Below are 17575 nucleotides of genomic sequence, written 5' to 3'. Positions count from 1 at the left end.
GGTGAATCATCATCTAAAAGCAAAGAAAGCATGTTCCCCCAAACTATTATTCTTTCTCAGGTTGCGGATTTAATCAGTTAATTGACTGGCTCAGTTTACTTTCCTTTAATCCAGTCACAAGCTTGCTTCGTGATTGTGTCTTCCCCTGCTTGTGAGCAGTAGGGGAGATGTGTCTGTGGATTATGTCTCATTTCAATGCAGCCTTCCTCAGGTGGGCAGGCTGGAGCCGGCCATCTAAAAAAACCAAACCACCTGTTTTTCTGCTTTCAGTCCCGTAGCCCTGAAGCCTCAAGGGACGGTAGCAGCTACCCCCACACCAAAGAGACCTCCCCGACAGGGGAGAGCCCCCCACGCCACAGCCCCCAGACCCAGCAAGATGGGTCATCAAGCCCAAGGGAAAAGCGAAGAAACACCCTTCCCCTGCCTTCGGAGCCCCAGAGACACCCCAGCCATGGCCAGGAGCAGGAACAGCAGGAAGAGGAGGAGGAGATGGAGATGACAGTTCCAGAGCGAGTACGGAATGGGGGAGAGGAAGGGTTGCAGGGCGGGGTGTGCATCGTTTTTGGAGGGGGAGGCACATACAGGGCGGGGGAGGTCTTGAGACCCTCACCGTGTGGCCTCTTCCTGCTAAACTAAGCCTTTCCCCACAGGGCAGCCCAGAGCCCCCCACTCCAATGGAGGCCAGTGGCCTCGACAGCGGGGTCCCTGCCTCGGAGCCACACCGCCCGTCCGAACAGCGGCACAGCGAAAAGTAAGTATCCAAGGCCGAGCGACCCGGGCAGTGGAGGGCGGAGGCTGAGCAGGCCCCACATGCACCGCTGGGGAATGGGGCGCGTAGAGAAGGGAGCCTCCAGGGGCGGCAGCGGGCCCAGGAGTTCAGGTTTGGCTTGAGGCCACGACGCAGCAATGCCACACAACGCAATATGTGACACAGGGCTTTGTTTGGCCCACCTTTGAGCCCCAGAACACGTGGGTGGTCAGAGGCATGCGCAGAGCGGCCTGTGGGAGGGTTCCTGGGGGAAGAGGTGATTTCATAGAATCATAGAGTTGGCCATCTGGCTCAACCCCCTGCAGTGCAGGAATTTCCAGACGAATTTACTTGTTTTAGAAATTCAGGACTGATACACTACATATTTCTAGCTGAACTTGGTTATTTCCCTGGCAGTACTTGTTAAGCTCAGCATGATCAGGGGGTCTCTGTCTAAACCAGCCCCTGTGCACTCCTAAGGGACATATACCTGGCTCAGTGCTGTCAGAGGGGAGACTCTCAGCCCAGCACAAAATGCCATCAGGGAATTAACCTGGGACCTTCTAAAGACCACTCAGTTCTTCTCTGCCCTTCCACATGCACCTCACTTCTGCACATACAAGGATACTTGGTTTCTGGTAGAGGGATTATGCTCTTACAGGTTTTATGATGATTCAAAAGTTTTGATTTTGTTAAAGTGGTCTGTATGGTCCAAGGCTGAGGGGTGGGCGGAAACAGCTGGCATGCCTTGTTAGTGTCAAGGTGTCATGGCTTCTGGATCTTGCTGGTGCAGGTCAGCCATGGTCAGGTGGATGCTTCTGGTATCAGCAGAGCTGCTCCTCATCACCCTGGGCTGCTTGACCCCCAACTTCAGTTAGGCTAGGCCGGTAGTGTACACATGTACAGCGTTTAAGCAGTTCCCATTCTGTGCTAGGTGCTGTGCTCTATCTAAAGGCTCTCCAACCCCCCAAAAAGCAGCTGCAGCCTCTGCAGCAACATGCTCCAACGAATCTCACTTCTGCTTGGGACTGGACCCGTCCACTGGGCCAAACTGATGGTGATGGAGTTGCTTTTCAAGGGATGGCGAGCAGGAGAATCTCCTTTGACTGATATTGCACCATTGGGGTGGTGCCAGTTAATGTCTCACTGGAACAAACACAGGAAACGAATTAACCTGGGGGGGGACGACGACAATGCAACTGGTTTGTAGGGCTCAGGTGTTCCAAAAGCCAGTGCTGCCGCCCAGTTTTGTTACCTGATAGTGGCCAGGATGGGGATCCGAGGAGTCCCCCTGATGTTACTGGACTAGGTCACAGTAAGCAGAGCTGGCTGGATAAGGTCATTGGATCATTTCTTCACCACCCTGTTCTCACAGTGGCCAACCAGATACCCCTAAGAAGCCCAGGAACCTCCCATCATTATCCCTGAATAGTGGCCATTGCTGACAGCGCACAGTTCCCTGTTCCTGCTGTAGTGGGCAGCTCATGACCCACTGCTGTGCTGCAAACAGGGCAGTGGAAGCTGTTCCTGTGGAACTCGTGCCTGTTGACACCGCTGTCAAAGGCACAGACTCTTTCCCAGGCAGTGAGGAGGTGGCCCAAGATGCCAAGGACCAGACCTGGCTGGGCTGCATCCTTGACAGCCAAGAAGTGTGGAAGGCTTTGCCCATTCCCCAAATGTTGCCATTCCTCCCTTCGTCAAGAGAGCAGCCCACATCCCAAAAAAGTCTCTGCAGACTGGTGGTGTTCCCCCCTTTCTTTTTGGGGGTGACACGGAAGTGGGGTGTTGTGCAGGTATTGGGGGAAGAAGCTGCGGTGCCGAGGCCAAAGCGTGGGTCGGGCGTGTGTGTGTCAAGGGGCGCGCGCCTTGCTTTGCTGCTTGCGCTCCCCTGCAGCCTCCCATCGCCTCTCCTCCGGCGCCCACCCCCGCCCATGCCCTTTCCTCCCCCGCTATTTCTCCCCTCTCCATCTCCTCCTCCTCCTCCTCCCCCCTCCTCCCCAAACCCTCCCGGGGGCTGCTGGGAAAGACGGCGGCGGCAAGATGGCTCCGCCGCCTGTCCGCGGCCCCGGTGCGCTCCTGACGCTGCTTGCGCCGCTCCTGCCGCCGCCCCCGCCCGGCCCCGCGTCGCTGCGGCGCCTGCTGGACTAGAGGCGGAGCGGAGGAAGCGCCGGCCGGGCCATGCTGCTCTCCGAGAGCAAGGGAGGGTGAGACGGGGCGCCCGGCCTGGCGCAGCGCGGCCGCTGCCTCCATCCATCCATCCTTCCCATCCACCCATTCATTCATTCATTCATTCGCCCGTCCCCTCCTCTGGCCGGCCTTCGCCCGCCGCCCGCTCCCCGCAGTCCCGCCCGGGCTCCGCCGCCTGCTGCTGCGTCCTTCCCGGCCGGGTCGCCCTGCTCTCCCTTTCCCTTTCCTCGCCTCCTTCCCCCGCCCCGCGCGCCTTGCTCTCCCTGCGCCATTCCCATCTCGCTCGCCTCTCCTTCCCTCCCCGCTCCCAGATCTGTCCCCATCTCCTTCCCAAGCCCTCTCCTCTCTCCCTTCGCCGGCCGCATCCTGCTCCAAGCTCGCTGCCCCCACCCCACCCCGCGCGCAAATCCCTTTTTCTCCCCTCCATTCATTCTCCCCCCATTCATTCACTCGCCTCCTGCCCCTCCCCCTCTTCCTTTCTCTGCCTCGCTGCTCCCTTCCCCCTCTCCTCCTCCTCCTCCGGGCCCCTCTGCCATCCATTTTCTCTTCCATTCCCTTCTTGGCTTCAGCCCCCCTCCTTCCCTCCGTCCCTCTGCTTTGTCATGCCCCCACCCTTTCCCCAATTCTTCCCTTTATTTGACAGGGTCACTCTCCTCCTCCAGCAATCCCTTGCTTCTCCCCTTTCTGAAGGGCCCTCATTTTGCTGCATCTCTCTCTTCATCTCTCTCTCTCTCCTCTCGTTTTCTCCTTTCCCTGGACTCTGCCTCTACTCCCTTCCAGCTGGTCTCATCAACACCTCCCCACCACTCCCTTTGCTGTTTCTGCAAATATTTCTCCTGCCTGCTCTCCTCTTTCTTCCATTTCTTTCCTCCTCCTGTTTGCCTTCCAACTGCACACTGGCTCTTTCCCTCCATCCCCTTCAAATTGCACGTGTCTTTCTTCCCCAGACTTCCTATTTCCCATCTCCTTTCCCTCTCTGTCTGTCCGTCACTCCCTGGTCCATTCTCCCCCCCCCCCTTCCTCCCCACAGGCCTCAGTGGGGCAGGCGGTTCCCTGGTCTCTTATTAAGGACAGGCCTCTGAGGACCCATGGGGATGTTGTGATACTTTGGGGGAGGCTTTGCATGAGAGCAAGTTGGGGGAGGGAGAGATTTGGTTGTGGGATTCTGTGGCCTGGAAGACGGAAGAAGCAGCCTTTGGTGACATTCTAGGGGTGAAGTGTGTCTATAAGAGCTTTAGAAGGGAGGTCTCATAATTTTGGAAAGTGTTTGTTATTTTAGGCATCTGTGGTTGATCTCTGAAAGGGAAGGGGCTGGGGCTCAGGGACTATCTTCTGACCCCTAACACCAGATGTGGGGGGGAGGGGTGGCTGTGCTTTGTGCATTGGATATCAGGAAGGTACTCCTCATGTGCTCAGGCAGATTCACAGGTTCTGGGGCTGAGATTAAGCCTGGTGGGGGGGGCAGTGGAGGGAGGTTCCTCGAAGGCCCAAATGACCTCTAGGAAAGTTACTGAGTGGGGGAGAAGCTAGGCTGGTTGGAGCATATTTGTTCACAAAGGTGGTTTTTTGGGGGGGGGTGGCCAGGATGGAAGAAATGGGGGCTAATGGTAGCTAGAGGGAAAGAGACCCCCAAGGAGAAGGTTCCACTTGAATATTGTGGGGGAAGGTTCCATAGGGCTGTAACAAGCAGTATTTTCCTGGGCCTCAGCCTTTTCCCCAAGGTGCTTTCTGTCTCTCAAGAAGAGATGGCTGTGTTCTTTGTACCTGGAAGTCATTTCCCCCCACCCTCAACCACACCATAAGTGACTACTTCTCCCTCTCTCTGCACAGTGAGGAGAAGCAAGAGGTGTCCATGGAGCCGTCCGAGCCCCGACCAGAGAGCGAGGCCCCTGAGCCTGGCCCTGACGAACCCCCCTCCGCGGAGCCCCCCGGACCCGACCCGGGCCCCGAAGACGAGGAGAAGAAAGAGGTAGTGTGTTGGGGCTCCGCTCGGCAGGCGGGCAAGGGACCCCAGGGTGCAATGGGGCAGGCAGTCCTGAGGCCCTGTGGAAAGATGCCTAGGGGGGACTTTTGGGGGGAGACATTCCTTAGAGAGGTCAGCTATGTACCCAGCTACCACCACAGGGTTAGTGGGGCTCAGACTTCCGGCAATAAGGGCTGGGTGTTTGTTCAGCTCTCAGTTCCACCCCATAACCTTGGTGGGCAGGTGCTTCTAATTTAATCCCTTCCCCAATCCAGAGCCTCCTCTCATCCCTTGTGTCCTGAAGTGCCAGGGTGCTGGGAACTTCTGGGAACACTTGTTAGCTTTTGGGTTTAAATTATCATTATTTAAATCAACCGAGAAGCACGTTTCTAGCTTGGATGCTTATGTAGTAAGAGTTGCATGAATGTCTCTTGAGGAAGGTGTCCAGCGCTTTGGGGGAAGGGAGAGATGTCTCCAGCGCTCAGCAGAACTCCTTGACCTCCCTATGCACAGCTAGGAAAACCAGAATAAATTGTGTAAAAGTGGTGTGGAATAAATTATGCAAAACAAGAGGAAATTATGCAGAGATGCCCAGTTTGCATAATTTATATGGGACTCAATAGTTCCGCTTTCCTTGCTGCAGAATTTGGGTTTTCCGGGGGCAAAGAGTTCTGAATCCTGAGCATGATGCACCACACTTCACCCTGCCTTAAATGTGGTGTAAATGTTTAATGCAAAATACCGTCTGCATGGATTTACTAGATAGTGACACACACTCTTTCTCCCCATAAACTGGGCCTCCTACTGTCAGCTAGCAGCCAAACTTGGATTTTGGGAGGGTTAACTATTGATGTGTTTGCTGAATGTCATGTTATCGAAAGGTTCGTTTTGCCCACGTTCCTCCCTGCCCTGCATTTCCCAAATTTGACTCTTCCCACCCCTGAGCCGGGGCATGAACCTGGCTTCTTCCATCTCCTCTGTTCCAAAGCGGGGTGGGGTGGGGTGGGGGGATTTCTCGGCTGGGGTGAGGCAGGGCTGTTTTGAGGACACACCCACGCACACGCACGTAACGCGAGCACACACATGCGAGACTGCTTTCTGTGCTGCTGAGAAGAGGGGAGGGTGGGGACAGGCCTTGCTTCCCCCTCACCCTAAAGAGAGTTTCCCCCCACAACCCCGTTGACATTCTCCTCTGGACTCGTTTGTTCTGATCCCCGTTTTAAAGAGGCTCCAATCCACCGGGAGTGCGAAAGAGAGAGTGAGAGAGAGAGAACCGGAGAGAGAGAGCACAGACGTACTTGAGCAGGCCGCACAGACAGGTACCCGAGGAGGTGGATGAGAGATTTGGAGGGGCCACAACATACTAGGCCTCTCCTGGGACCGTTTCCGCCACCGCTCTCCACTTTGTGGAAAGCCCTCTGGCTCCGTAACCACAGAGCTTCTCGTCTGGGAGCCCCACATGCGCTGTGGCTCTTCCTGATTCCGTGGGCCTCTTCTGTCCGTCAAAGAGAGTGCCATCTGGTCCTTGGGACCCATTCTGCCTTTGGCTGATAAATAGTCAATCTCCAAAATCTTAAAGAGCGCTGCTGTTGGAATCCTGCCTGGTTGACACTCTCAGCAAAAAGGTTCCAGGAATGTCAGGACTTTGCTGGGCACTCAGTCTGATGTTGCCTGCCTGGTGCTGTTTGGTGTCTTTTGCCGCCCATTGAAAATGTCTACGCCTCCTTCCACCGCTCAAGGTGCTTCTGCTTCGTATGAGGTTGCCTTTAAGGACTCTGTTTATTCTGCGGTAGAATTGTCTGCCTCTGTAAACCAGACGTTCTTTTGAAGTCTTCACTGCCGACGAAATGGTTATCCTGAGTTTCAGGGGCCTCCACTTGAGAGGAGACAACTCGAGAGAGCTTCCTTCATCACCTCGGGAGCAAAAGTCCGCTTTCAGAGACTCCCAGCAAGTTCTCCGTCACACTTGGCCATCTGCGGGAAGGCCCCGACCCGATGATACTCAGCTCCTGAGAAGCTGCAGCAGTCCGGCAGCTCCTCTGTTGAATCTGGGACTCAGCATCTTGAGAGGCTTTCCCCGAAATTTGAAGGTGGCCTCCCCTTCCAATCCGGCTGGTGTGCAGAGCTAACCAGTTTCCACAGCTCTCGTTGCTCGGCACGGGTTTTTCCTCGCGCAAGACCGCGTTTTCTCCGCCATGCCTCAAGGACTTCCACCTCCACAGATTTCTCTGGAGTTGCCAAGAGTTGCCTAAGAGGACTTGGTTTACGTAGGGTTCTCTGGAGGTCTTCCCCATCAAGGACTTGGCATTTGCTGCCGTCGAGTCGCCCTGCTGCCTGCCACATGGGCGCCTCTTCCGGAAAAGGACTGTCGATGTCAGCCGTCCTCTTTCCGCACGTGGTCTGGACGGTTGCCCCGTCACGAATTCCGTTCTCCGTTGCACATGCTGACACTTTCCGCCCGGTGTCGCAGAGCCCCTCGCCCGTCACGGGACTCTTGCTGCCATGCACCGCCGGTGGTGCTCAGCTCTCCATTGGCCCAGTCTCTGCCTGCCAAGAACTGATGCCTTAACCCTCCCCCCCACCGCACCTTGCCAGTGGGGGAGGCGCTTCTGTCTCGCCCTCTCTCCTCTGGGACACTTGGCTCCGACCACCTACCAATCAAGCGCTAGGTTCCTACCTACCACCAACCAACCACCACCTCTCTTGTCACCCAACCCAACCAAGCACGCACCTTTCAGGCCAGGGAGGGCTCGTTCCGATTGGACCAGCCGTTGCCTAGATACAGCGCACACACTGAGGTGCGATTGGCTGAACAGAAGACCCTGCCCCAGGTGTGAGAGGGTACCTGGAGCACTTGTCCTAATTTCGTTGATTTTATTGTTTGGTTTAATTTTTTTGTTTAATTAATTTTTAAAGGAAAAAAAAAGTATCACTTGCACCTTTCCCCCGGGGTAGGCGGGTGGGTCATGTTTCAGTTTAAATGGAGGGTTCCCTCCCCTGCATCTATTTATTTTTTTAACGATAAGGGAGCAGGGGATCTCTGGGAAACTGAGGCTAGTTCCTGCATCAACCTGGTTTGGTCCAGCCCCCATCCTTGCTCAGACTGTGGGGTACGCTATCGACAGGGTGGTACTTGACTCCCAACCACCTGCTCCCTCCATTTCCTTGGGAATCTGCTATTTGAGGAATAAAGTGGACGTAGAAAGGGGATGCTAGCAAGCTGGCAGTTTCTGCTCACCTGGGATAAGGAGCTTGAGGGTCTTCCGGTGTCGCTGGACTACAACTCCCATCAGCCCTGGCTATTGGCCATGGGATGGCTGAGGCTGATGGGAGCTCGAATCTCTCGACACCTGGAAGCTCCCAGGTTCCCCTATCGCTGCCTCTGCACCAGCCTCTCGGGAACAGCATTTAACGATATTCCTTAATTGGCATCAGCGCCTCCTTTATCCCTGCTGAAGCCCAATTAATTAACATGGGGCTAAAGCCACGTGGGAGCTTCCACCAAGGTTCCCTGCGGCTTGGTCCCAGGTCACCCCCATGAGATGTGAAGCTCTCCTCTCATAGAGGGCACACGAATGATGCGGTTCCTTCCTGTGCCAGTGGCTGTGGTTAAGTGGGAGGGCCAGTCCTGGCCTTGCTGTCGCCTGGGCGCTCGGCTGCTGAGCTGCAGGGAAGCCGAGGGAGGCATTTGGTGGCTTCCAGACTCCCTTGCATACAATGCAGGCCTGAGAGGGGAGCAGAATTGTGGGAGAGGATGAGAATCCTTCTCTTCCCAGCTCAGTGCTGTTGACCAGAGACAGGAAGGCCATTTCCCCACCCCAACCCCTAGAAAGCCAAGCGGTGGAACTTTGGAAAGGCTTCTTCTTTAACAAAGAGAATCTGTGTGAGAAACAATGCAGAACCGTAAGAGTTGGAAGGGACCCCCAGGGGCCATCTAGTCCAACCCCCTGCAATACAGGAATCCCAACTAGAGTGTTGAGACGTAGTTATATGTTCTGGGCAGATGGTCAGTCTCTGAATAATTGCCTGTTGCATCTGAGAACCTAAATACACATTGCGTCCCACAACCTTGGTGTCACTGCTGTGCCTAAGCCAAATGGACTCTATGAGGACTACAAGCATTGTAGGTACTGTGGTGGCTAAAATTCATTGCCGACACCTGGAATGTTCTTTGTCCTTTGCTCCAAAGCAGCAGCAGCAGTGGAAGCCTCTCTTATCCTGGACTTAACTTGGGCTGCCCATTTCGCCTTGCAGAAATAATGCCCATTGAAGTTGATCCTTTTTAGGATCTGCTTGTGCATATATTACCTGCATTGCCCATTAATGTGGCACAACTGGCTTAAGAAAAGGAGAGAAGAGCCATCCATTTCTCTGCAAGGCGGTGAGCAGCTAATCACAAGCCTGCCTTAAATTCTCACTGTAGCCTAGAAAAGGGTTAACAGCCCTTTGGGTTGTAGTATTCTGCGTGTGTGAAAAATTGGCAAGGTCTCAAGTACAGTAGGCCCTTCATTGGGCAGGATGGAAAGCGGAAGAGTTTTGTGTTAACTTGTGAGCTTGCACATTTTCTCACCAGAAGGGGCATGGTTTAAAAGCAAAATAATAAAGGTTGCCAAGCCTTGTTCAGTAACTATCGTGTATTGATGCAAAAGCAGCTTCCCCTATCTGAACCATTCAAAATTAAGGTAATTAGAATAATATCCCATCCAGATTTGTCCTAAGAGTTAGGGATTCTTTGTACCTGTGTTCTAGTACAGTGGTACCTCGGTTTAAGAACAATCCTGCTAACGAACGCTGCGGACAACGACCTCCGCAAAACCGGAAGTAGGTGTTCCGGTTAGCACACTTTGCCACGGAAGCCAAACGGAAGCCGAACACAGCGGTGGGAGGCCTCATTAGGGAAAGTGTGCACCTCCGTTCAAGAAAGCTTTGGTGTAAGAATGGAGCTCTGGAATGGATTAAGTACGTAACCCGAGGTACCACTGGAGTAGAAGCCTTAGCCCTTGGATTAGAGTGTATGTTGTCTCAATGCTACAGTTATTTATTATTATCTACCTGTTTTTCAATTAAAACTTACATAATGTCAGGGAAAAATCATATAGATAGCCAGATAGCCAACCCCCTACGTTAAAACAACAAAAAAGCAGCAGTAAAATAACGCCAGTCTTACATTTCTAAGATTTAAAAACAGCAGACCAGACCAAATTTATAAAAGTCACATTGCATCTTCAGAACAAAGCGAGAAAGCTGAAGTTATGGTGCTATCACCAAGAAGTCCTGTCTCTCGTACCCACCCATCGAGACTTAACTTACATTACCTGAGCTTCCGGCATTGCAGGGGGTTGGACTGGATGACCCTCAGGGTTCCCTCTGTGATTCTAGGACAGAGAACGGGGCCTCCAGTGTCAATTGTGAGAGTCTGAGTAGGCTCATGTAGGAGCGTTGTGTTGGTCCTCTTATGCTCGTGAGGACTCAAAACGTGTTGAGTCCAAATAACACGTTTTGAGTCCAAATAAGCTTCTGAGCGGCAAAAGAGCTCCTGGTTCGTAATCTGCATCCCTTTGGCAGGGACAGGATGTTTCCCACAGACAGGCTGCACTTGCCATACAGCCACCAAGGGGGGCAGAGTGAGGTGTAGAGGTTCTGCCGTCTCAACTTTATTCCTGAATCAGCAGAGGACCCTTGCCCAGCTCCCCAACTCCTCATCTGGGCCCCTGTTTCATTACTTATGCCCTCGTCTCTCCCACCCCCTCCCCCAGGTGTGGCGGCCACTTTCCAAACCCCTGACGCTGACCTGACTACCCCCTCTATGCGGGGCTTTCTCTCTCTCTCTTTCTCTCTCCTTCCCCTTCCTCCCTTTTCTCTCTCTCTCTCTTTCCATTCCCCTCTTCCCTTTTTCTCTGCAGGGTTCAACGCAGCCCAAGGCCTTCAAGAGGAAGATATCTGTTGTCTGTAAGTAAAGGAGCCCTGGTCCAGCGACCACACGGGGCATCCGGACATGTTGGAGAAGGGTGGGAGTTACCCTGGGATCTCCCCCTGCCGCCACTCCAATGCAGTTCTGAGGGGAAGGGAAACCAGCAGCAATGAGCAGCCTTTGCTGCCTTTTCTGGGGTCAGAGTGGATGAGTTTAGCCAGAAAATCTGGAGAGGCCTAATTCAGGCACAGCAGGTCGGCCTTTACCCAGGTTCTTGGTCTTAGTGAGGTCAGAGGGAATTTTCCCATGCTGTTTAGGAAGAAACGTGTCGGCGTGTCTTTCTCCCCCCTGGCCTATTTTTCTCCCACTTTCAAAAGAGAAAACCCAAGCTTCTAGCCCTCATGGTAGATGGCCACAAATTGGGCTGAGTATGAGCGGTTCTTGGGGAAGTCTGCCTCCCATGGAACTCAAGAAAGCAGATCTCTTTCTCTTTTTAGTGCGATATTAAGGATCAGTTGGCTGGTCACTCTTGTTAAAGTAAATTTTACAGGGCTTTAAACATTTACAAAGCTCCTTATCCTTCCCCTCCCCTGTCATCACTGCGTGGCTTAGGCCGGACTTTGGAATGAAGGGAGGGGAGCTGGCCATATCTTCCCTAACTCCAAGCATGTGCAGAGTGCGTTCCTGCCCAAGCCGCCTGGATTTACAGAAGCATTTGAGACCACGCATTAACCCTTGTAGCTGTCTTGAGAGATGAACCCCTTGAGAGATGGACCTGAGGGCGGCAGGGAAGGGACATACCCTCTCTGCCTCCGAGGTACCATTTCCCTGAAAAACAGAGCAGGCTTCGTCCCTGCGAGGGGAGGGGTCTTAGCGTTGGGTCTGCCCTCTTGATTTCAGCGTCATCGGTGGCCAAGGGCACAGCGGCAGCGACAAACAGTGACACAGAAGGAGGCCAGCCAGGAGGCCGGAAGCGGCGCTGGGGGGCCAGCACGGCCGCCACGCAGAAGAAACCTTCCATCAGCATCACCACAGAGTCCCTCAAGGTACCCTGGGCTCACGGCGGTTCATTTTAGGCTCGGCGCAGCTCCTTTAATCCTGGCCTGACGCACCCCTCTCCTTTGGTCCCCCCCCCAACAGAGCCTGATCCCTGAGATCAAGCCCCCGACGGGAGGGCAGGAGGCAGTGGTGGACCTGCACGCCGACGACTCGCGCATCTCCGAAGATGAGGCCGAGCGGCACCCGGAGGAGCCCCCCCACGAGAAAGCCCTCAAGATCTGCCGCACTGTCACGCAGGTTTGTCCATCACCAGTGGGCTCTGGGTGGGCGTTTTGGCTCAGAAGCAGCTGCAGGAATGTGGGCTGGAGCGTCTTCTGGGTGGAACTGCAAGGGAAACCTCTAGGCCCTCCCCCTCCAGGCCACCGTAGGCCAGGCAACCTTTGCATTGTCTTGCCTGCTGAAGGTAGCAGCTGAGCTGCCTGCCTAAGTTAGCACAAGGGGTAGAACAATGTGCCCTCGAAAATGCATACAGTGGTACCTCAGGTTACAGACACTTCAGGTTTCAGACTCCGCTAACCCAGAAATAGTACCTCGGGTTAAGAACTTTGCTTCAGGATGAGAACAGAAATCGTGGAGCGGCAGCAGCAGGAGGCCCCGTTAGCTAAAGTGGTACCTCAGGTTAAGAACAGTTTCACGTTAAGAACAGACCTCCAGAATGAATTAAGTTCTTAACCCGAGGTACCACTGTATTTTTTAAGACAACCGGGTTTTTCTTTCTTTCTTCCGTTTGTTCTTTTTTGTGCTTAACGTCAGTGCTTTTTAAAATTATGTAATTCATATTTTTCATAGTATAAGCAAGTAAGCACTACCCAGGAAAAGCTAAACCAAAGAGAGGTATACAGAGATAACCAACAGAGTCGCTCTCTAGGCCCATTGCCCTTGCTAAGGCCGTCCGCATGTTTTTCTGGCAACGCCGTTGGGCACATTGCAGGCGCCGCTGCTGCTTCTGGTGGAAGCCCTCTCTTGTCTCTCGCTCCTGAAAAACACAACTTGTTTTTTCTCTCTCCCCCAGGTGGTGCCGGCTGAAGGCCAGGAGAACGGCCAAGGAGAGGAGGAGGAAGAGGAGGAGAAGGCGCACGAGGAAGAGCCGCCCGAGGCGCCTCCCGCTGTCGCCGTAGAGGCAGTCGTGCTGCCACCACCCGTGGAGCACGAAGTGAAGAAAGGTGCGGGGCGAGGGACAGGGGGAGGCTGCAGGGGTGGAATGGCAAGCAGGGGCCGGAAAGTTGAGTTCCTGCTTCTTGAGCCCCAACTTCCCTTTGTCCCGCCCCTTAGTTACGCTGAGCGACACTCTGACGCGGCGCTCCATCAGCCAGCAGCGCTCCGGCGTCTCCATCACCATCGACGACCCTGTCCGCACAGCCCAGGTCCCCTCTCCGCCCCGCGGCAAGGTCAGCAGCATTGTCCACATTTGCAACCTGGTGAGTACGTGGCAAGGGTGGGGAGGGGAGGGCAGCCCTCCAGCAGACACCGATAAGAAGCCAGACCTGCCTTAACAGCCCAGTGGCGTCCTTTTGCGCAGGTGAGACCCTTCACTCTCGGGCAGCTGAAGGAGCTGCTGGGCCGGACAGGCACCCTCGTGGAGGAAGCCTTCTGGATCGACAAGATCAAGTCCCACTGCTACGTCACGGTGAGTTTTCCGCCCTGTCTCCCCCAGCTCAGAGGAGGAAATCCTTGTTTCGAACACGAGTGCCCTGCAACGGATTGGCGGATGGCCCGGAAACGTTAACGATAGAGCCAAGGGCCACATTCCCTTCTGGGGAGCCTTCCAGGGGAAAGGTGGGCAGGGCAACCAAGGTCACCTTTGTCCTTTATACAGTTGGCTTAGGGACACGGGTGGCGCTGTGGGTTAAACCACAGAGCCTAGGACTTGCCGATCAGAAGGTTGGCTGTTCGAATCCCCGTGACGGGGTGAGCTCCTGTTGCTCGGTCCCTGCTCCTGCCAACCTAGCAGTTAAAAACACACCAGTGCAAGTAGATAAATACGTACCGCTCTGGCGGGAAGGTAAACGGCATTTCCATGCGCTGCTCTGGTTCGCCAGAAGCGGCTTAGTCATGCTGGCCATGACCCGGAAGCTGTATGCCGGCTCCCTCGGCCAATAAAGCGAGATGAGCGCCACAACCCCAGAGTCGGCCACGACTGGACCTAATGGTCAGGGATCCCTTTACCTTACAGTGGGCTTGCCTCTCCACGCACTTGCAGGCCCCTCTCTTGTCTTCCATCCAGGCAAGAAGGAGGCATTTGCGACACATTCCAGCCAGGCAAAGCACTCTTGGAGGAGCGAAGCGAGGCCAGCCGTGGGGTGTGGCTTGGGAAGAGTTCTGAGGGCCAGGCATATTATGGAGGGCCGCATTTGGACCCCAGGCCTGCATTTCCCCACTCCTGCTCCTAGAGGTTCTGCCCCCCGGACTGTTTTCAACCAAGTTTAGTTCCTTGTTATTTTGAATCTCTTTAATTGTTAATTTTTCTCACTGATAACTTCATCAAGCAAGCAAGCGGTGTATAAGTTTTGTACACTGAAAAAAGCCAGGATTAGAGCACCTTTTCCCATCAGGGAAATCCTGTTCGCTCTTTTCTCCAGGAAAGGGTAGTAGCAGCCTTGAAGGTGAAAGACTTGCTTTTTGAAGAACTAAAACATAAATTTGAGAGAGAGCCATATGCAAGACTAGAGTGTAATGCAAAAGCCACCTGCAAACCTCGTCGACCGAACATTTTATTGGACTTGTGCTCACTTAGTGAAAATCCCCTGCTCTAAAGCATGAAAGGAAACCAAACTCGGACTTTTTTTTTAAAAAAAAAATCTTCCTACCTTTTCACCTCCCTTTTTCTTTTCAGTATTCAACAGTGGAAGAAGCAGTAGCAACTCGCAACGCCCTCCATGGCGTCAAGTGGCCACAATCAAACCCCAAATTCTTATCAGCAGACTTTGCAGAGCAAGATGAGGTATGAACTGTGAGAGTTAAGGCAGAATAGAGGGTGGGATTTGTTGCTCTCAGTCCCCTCGATATCTCAGGAGAGGCTGTATGCAGTAAACTGGGAAGATGGGGAGAAGGAGCCCCATTTTTTAAAAAAAGTCTTTCAGTTTTTACCTCCCCTTCTGAGAGGTACAGTGCTGGGCCGGGGCACTTGGGCCGGGGCACTTGGGGCCTTCCAGACAAGAGCGTTGCTGGATCAGGCCAGCAGCTTTCGAGTCAGCAACCTGGTCTTGCTTTGGCTGACCAGATGCCCTCTGGGAAGCTCAGGAGCAGGACCTGAGCACGGCAGCGCCCTCCACCTCCTGTGGTTTCCAGCAACTGGTATTCACAAGCCTTGCTACCTCCAACTGCAGGGGGCAGGACGGAGCCATCACGGCAAGTAGCCACTGACAGCCTTTTCCCCCGTGAATGTGACCCATTCTCTTGTGAAGCCCATCCAAGTTGGTGCCCATCACTGTCTCCTGGGGATGCGAGCGCCACAGTTCAGTTCAGGAAGAAGTACTTTCTTCCGAACCCTTCAACTTCATTGGAAGCCCATGACTTCTAGTGTTATGAGAGAAAGGGGGAAACTTTTCTCTATCCCCTTTCTCTACACCACACATCATTTTATAATCTTCTATCATATTGCTTCGTCCTCGTTTTTTCTTTAAACCACCCAACCCCTAAATGCTGTGAACTTTCTTCACCCCCTCGATTGTTTTGCTTGCCCTTCTCCAAATCTTTTCCAATTTTGCAATATCCTTTTTCCGGACGGATGTCTGGCTTCATTGCCCAGTGGTCAGCACTGTTTGGACTTGTGATCCAGCAGGGTCTGGAAAGGCGAAGGCTCCTAAAAGTAGAACGCAGGAGGAGTTTAGCATCTTAAGAGGTCGGGGCTTCTCGTGGAGAGAAAACTGAACCAAAACAGAACTCCTAAAAAACCTGGTGGACAATTCAGACTGGACGAAACAGAAATGAATGTCTTGCTTCAAGACATTTTCCTGTGAAACGCATTGATGTTGAAGGTTGTGGTGGCGGCCAGTGGGGGTTTTAGAGGATGGGGCCAATGTATGGAGGTTTAAGTCTGCCCAGGGATAATAGGCATGTTGACGTGGAGTGGAAATTGAGGGTGAAGGCCTGTAATTTGCTAGGCGGACATTGCCTGGCCTGGTGGGCGCATTTCTCAGAGCAAGACTGCTCTGCAGGGGCAGTTTATTTTTCTGTTTCCATTGTATCTTGCCTTTTGGCTCACAAGGAGCCTCCATGGCCCATCTGAAGAGCCTGGTTGCTGGATCTGCCCATATAGTCCATTGTCCTGTTCTCAAGGTGGCCAAGCAGCTGCCCCAATGGGAACCTAAGTGCAACAGCCCTTCCGTTTACGTTCCCCAGTATAATGCCTCTGACAGTGGGTGAATATCCTCTGCTGATGGCCTTACCCTCCACAAATTTGTCTCCATTCTCTCTGAAAGCCACCCAGATCTGTGGCCATCCTATGGATCAAATTCCTGTGCACTGACTAAAGAAGTCCTTTCTCTGGCCTGTCTCGAATTTTCGGACACAAAATTGCTAGGTGAAATGCAATGGAATAAGTTGGGAAATGCTTCTTGAATGGCCGGAGGGCTGGGCGTTTTAAGGAAAGCCGCCATGTGTGTCTGATCTTCCTCCTCCTCCTCCTCCCCAGCTGGATTTCCACCGGGGCCTGCTGGCCGAGCGTCCCGCAGAAGCCAAGGCGGACGAGGCTCTCGCTCTCCCTGGGGTGGGCCTGGGCATGCGGGGGGAGCGCGAGATGTCGCGGCGCTCGGAGGCACGAGAGCGGGAGGCGGCAGTCCGGGAGCAGTGGGCCGAGAGGGAGAGAGAGATGGAGCGCCGGGAGAGGACGAGGGCCGAGCGGGAGTGGGACCGGGACAAGGTGCGCGAGGGGCCCCGCTCTCGGTCCCGATCCCGGGAGAGACGCCGCAAGGAGCGCCCCAAGTCTAAGGAGAAGAAAGCCGAGAAGAAGGGTGAGTTATATGGGCCCACAGGGTGGGTGGGTGGGTGGGTGGGTGGGTAAAAATTCTTCCTTCCAGCTCCACGATGCTGTGATTCAGCCTTCCCTCTGGCATTATCAGGCTGACACATGAGTGTGACCGTTAGTGCCGCGTGAATTTTTGAAATCTCCACCTCGCCTTTCGGCAGTCGCCATTTTGAGTGGCTGAGAGCATCTGGTTGGGCCTGAGTTCTTTAGGAAGCCAAGGGAAGAAGGCCTGGGAAGCCTCCCTTAAGAGACCGCTCTGGCTTGCAAAGTATTTGAGCAATAACAACAACTGTAAGAATAAAAGTGTGAGGCTGCATTCGCCCCTCTGAGGTCTCTGCTTCTTCCTCTCTCTCTGCCAACAGAAAAGGCCCAGGAAGAACCCCCCGCTAAACTGCTGGACGACCTTTTCCGCAAAACCAAGGCAGCCCCCTGCATTTACTGGCTTCCTTTGACAGACACCCAGGTAAGAGACGCTGTCCTTCAGGAGCGCTCGGGAAAGACAGTAATATCATTTGGTGCTGTCTGGGCTGGCAGGGAGATGGGCTGGCTTCCCCTGTCGGGTTATCCTTGTATATTATTAAGGGTGAATAAACCAAGGAATCCAGAACGTTGGTCAAAATCTGCCCTCGCGCTCAGATCCTTTGGGACGCTGGGTCAAATGGACAGCGGGAGGGTGCGTACATTTCCACCTTCTCTATTTCCCTGAGGACTAGAAACTTATTTCTAAAGGGGAAGAGATTC

General features: G+C 53.9%; 1 protein-coding gene and 1 long non-coding RNA gene across 2 annotated transcripts in view; both read left to right on the top strand.

Annotated features, from left to right (window-relative positions):
- Positions 1-17575, top strand: part of ACIN1 (apoptotic chromatin condensation inducer 1) — a 34587-nt gene that overhangs the window by 16119 nt on the left and 893 nt on the right. The window contains exons 6-17 of the mRNA XM_080977631.1: positions 271-513; positions 651-751; positions 4766-4904; positions 10802-10847; positions 11710-11855; positions 11950-12105; positions 12881-13031; positions 13141-13286; positions 13388-13495; positions 14702-14809; positions 16502-16820; positions 17197-17297. Coding sequence (XP_080833757.1) covers positions 271-513; positions 651-751; positions 4766-4904; positions 10802-10847; positions 11710-11855; positions 11950-12105; positions 12881-13031; positions 13141-13286; positions 13388-13495; positions 14702-14809; positions 16502-16820; positions 17197-17297 — 1764 coding nt within the window. The remainder of the gene's footprint in view (positions 1-270; positions 514-650; positions 752-4765; positions 4905-10801; positions 10848-11709; positions 11856-11949; positions 12106-12880; positions 13032-13140; positions 13287-13387; positions 13496-14701; positions 14810-16501; positions 16821-17196; positions 17298-17575) is intronic.
- On the top strand, positions 7736-10563 carry LOC308461048. Its single transcript, XR_013978780.1, has 2 exons — positions 7736-8589; positions 8622-10563. It is a non-coding gene; the product is annotated as an uncharacterized lncRNA (long non-coding RNA).

Source organism: Podarcis pityusensis (assembly GCF_964106645.2).
Source record: "Podarcis pityusensis genome assembly, chromosome: 13".
NCBI lineage: Eukaryota > Metazoa > Chordata > Lepidosauria > Squamata > Lacertidae > Podarcis > Podarcis pityusensis.
The sequence above is the reverse complement of the archived record's forward strand: the minus strand, read 5'-3'. Positions and strand labels throughout refer to the sequence as shown.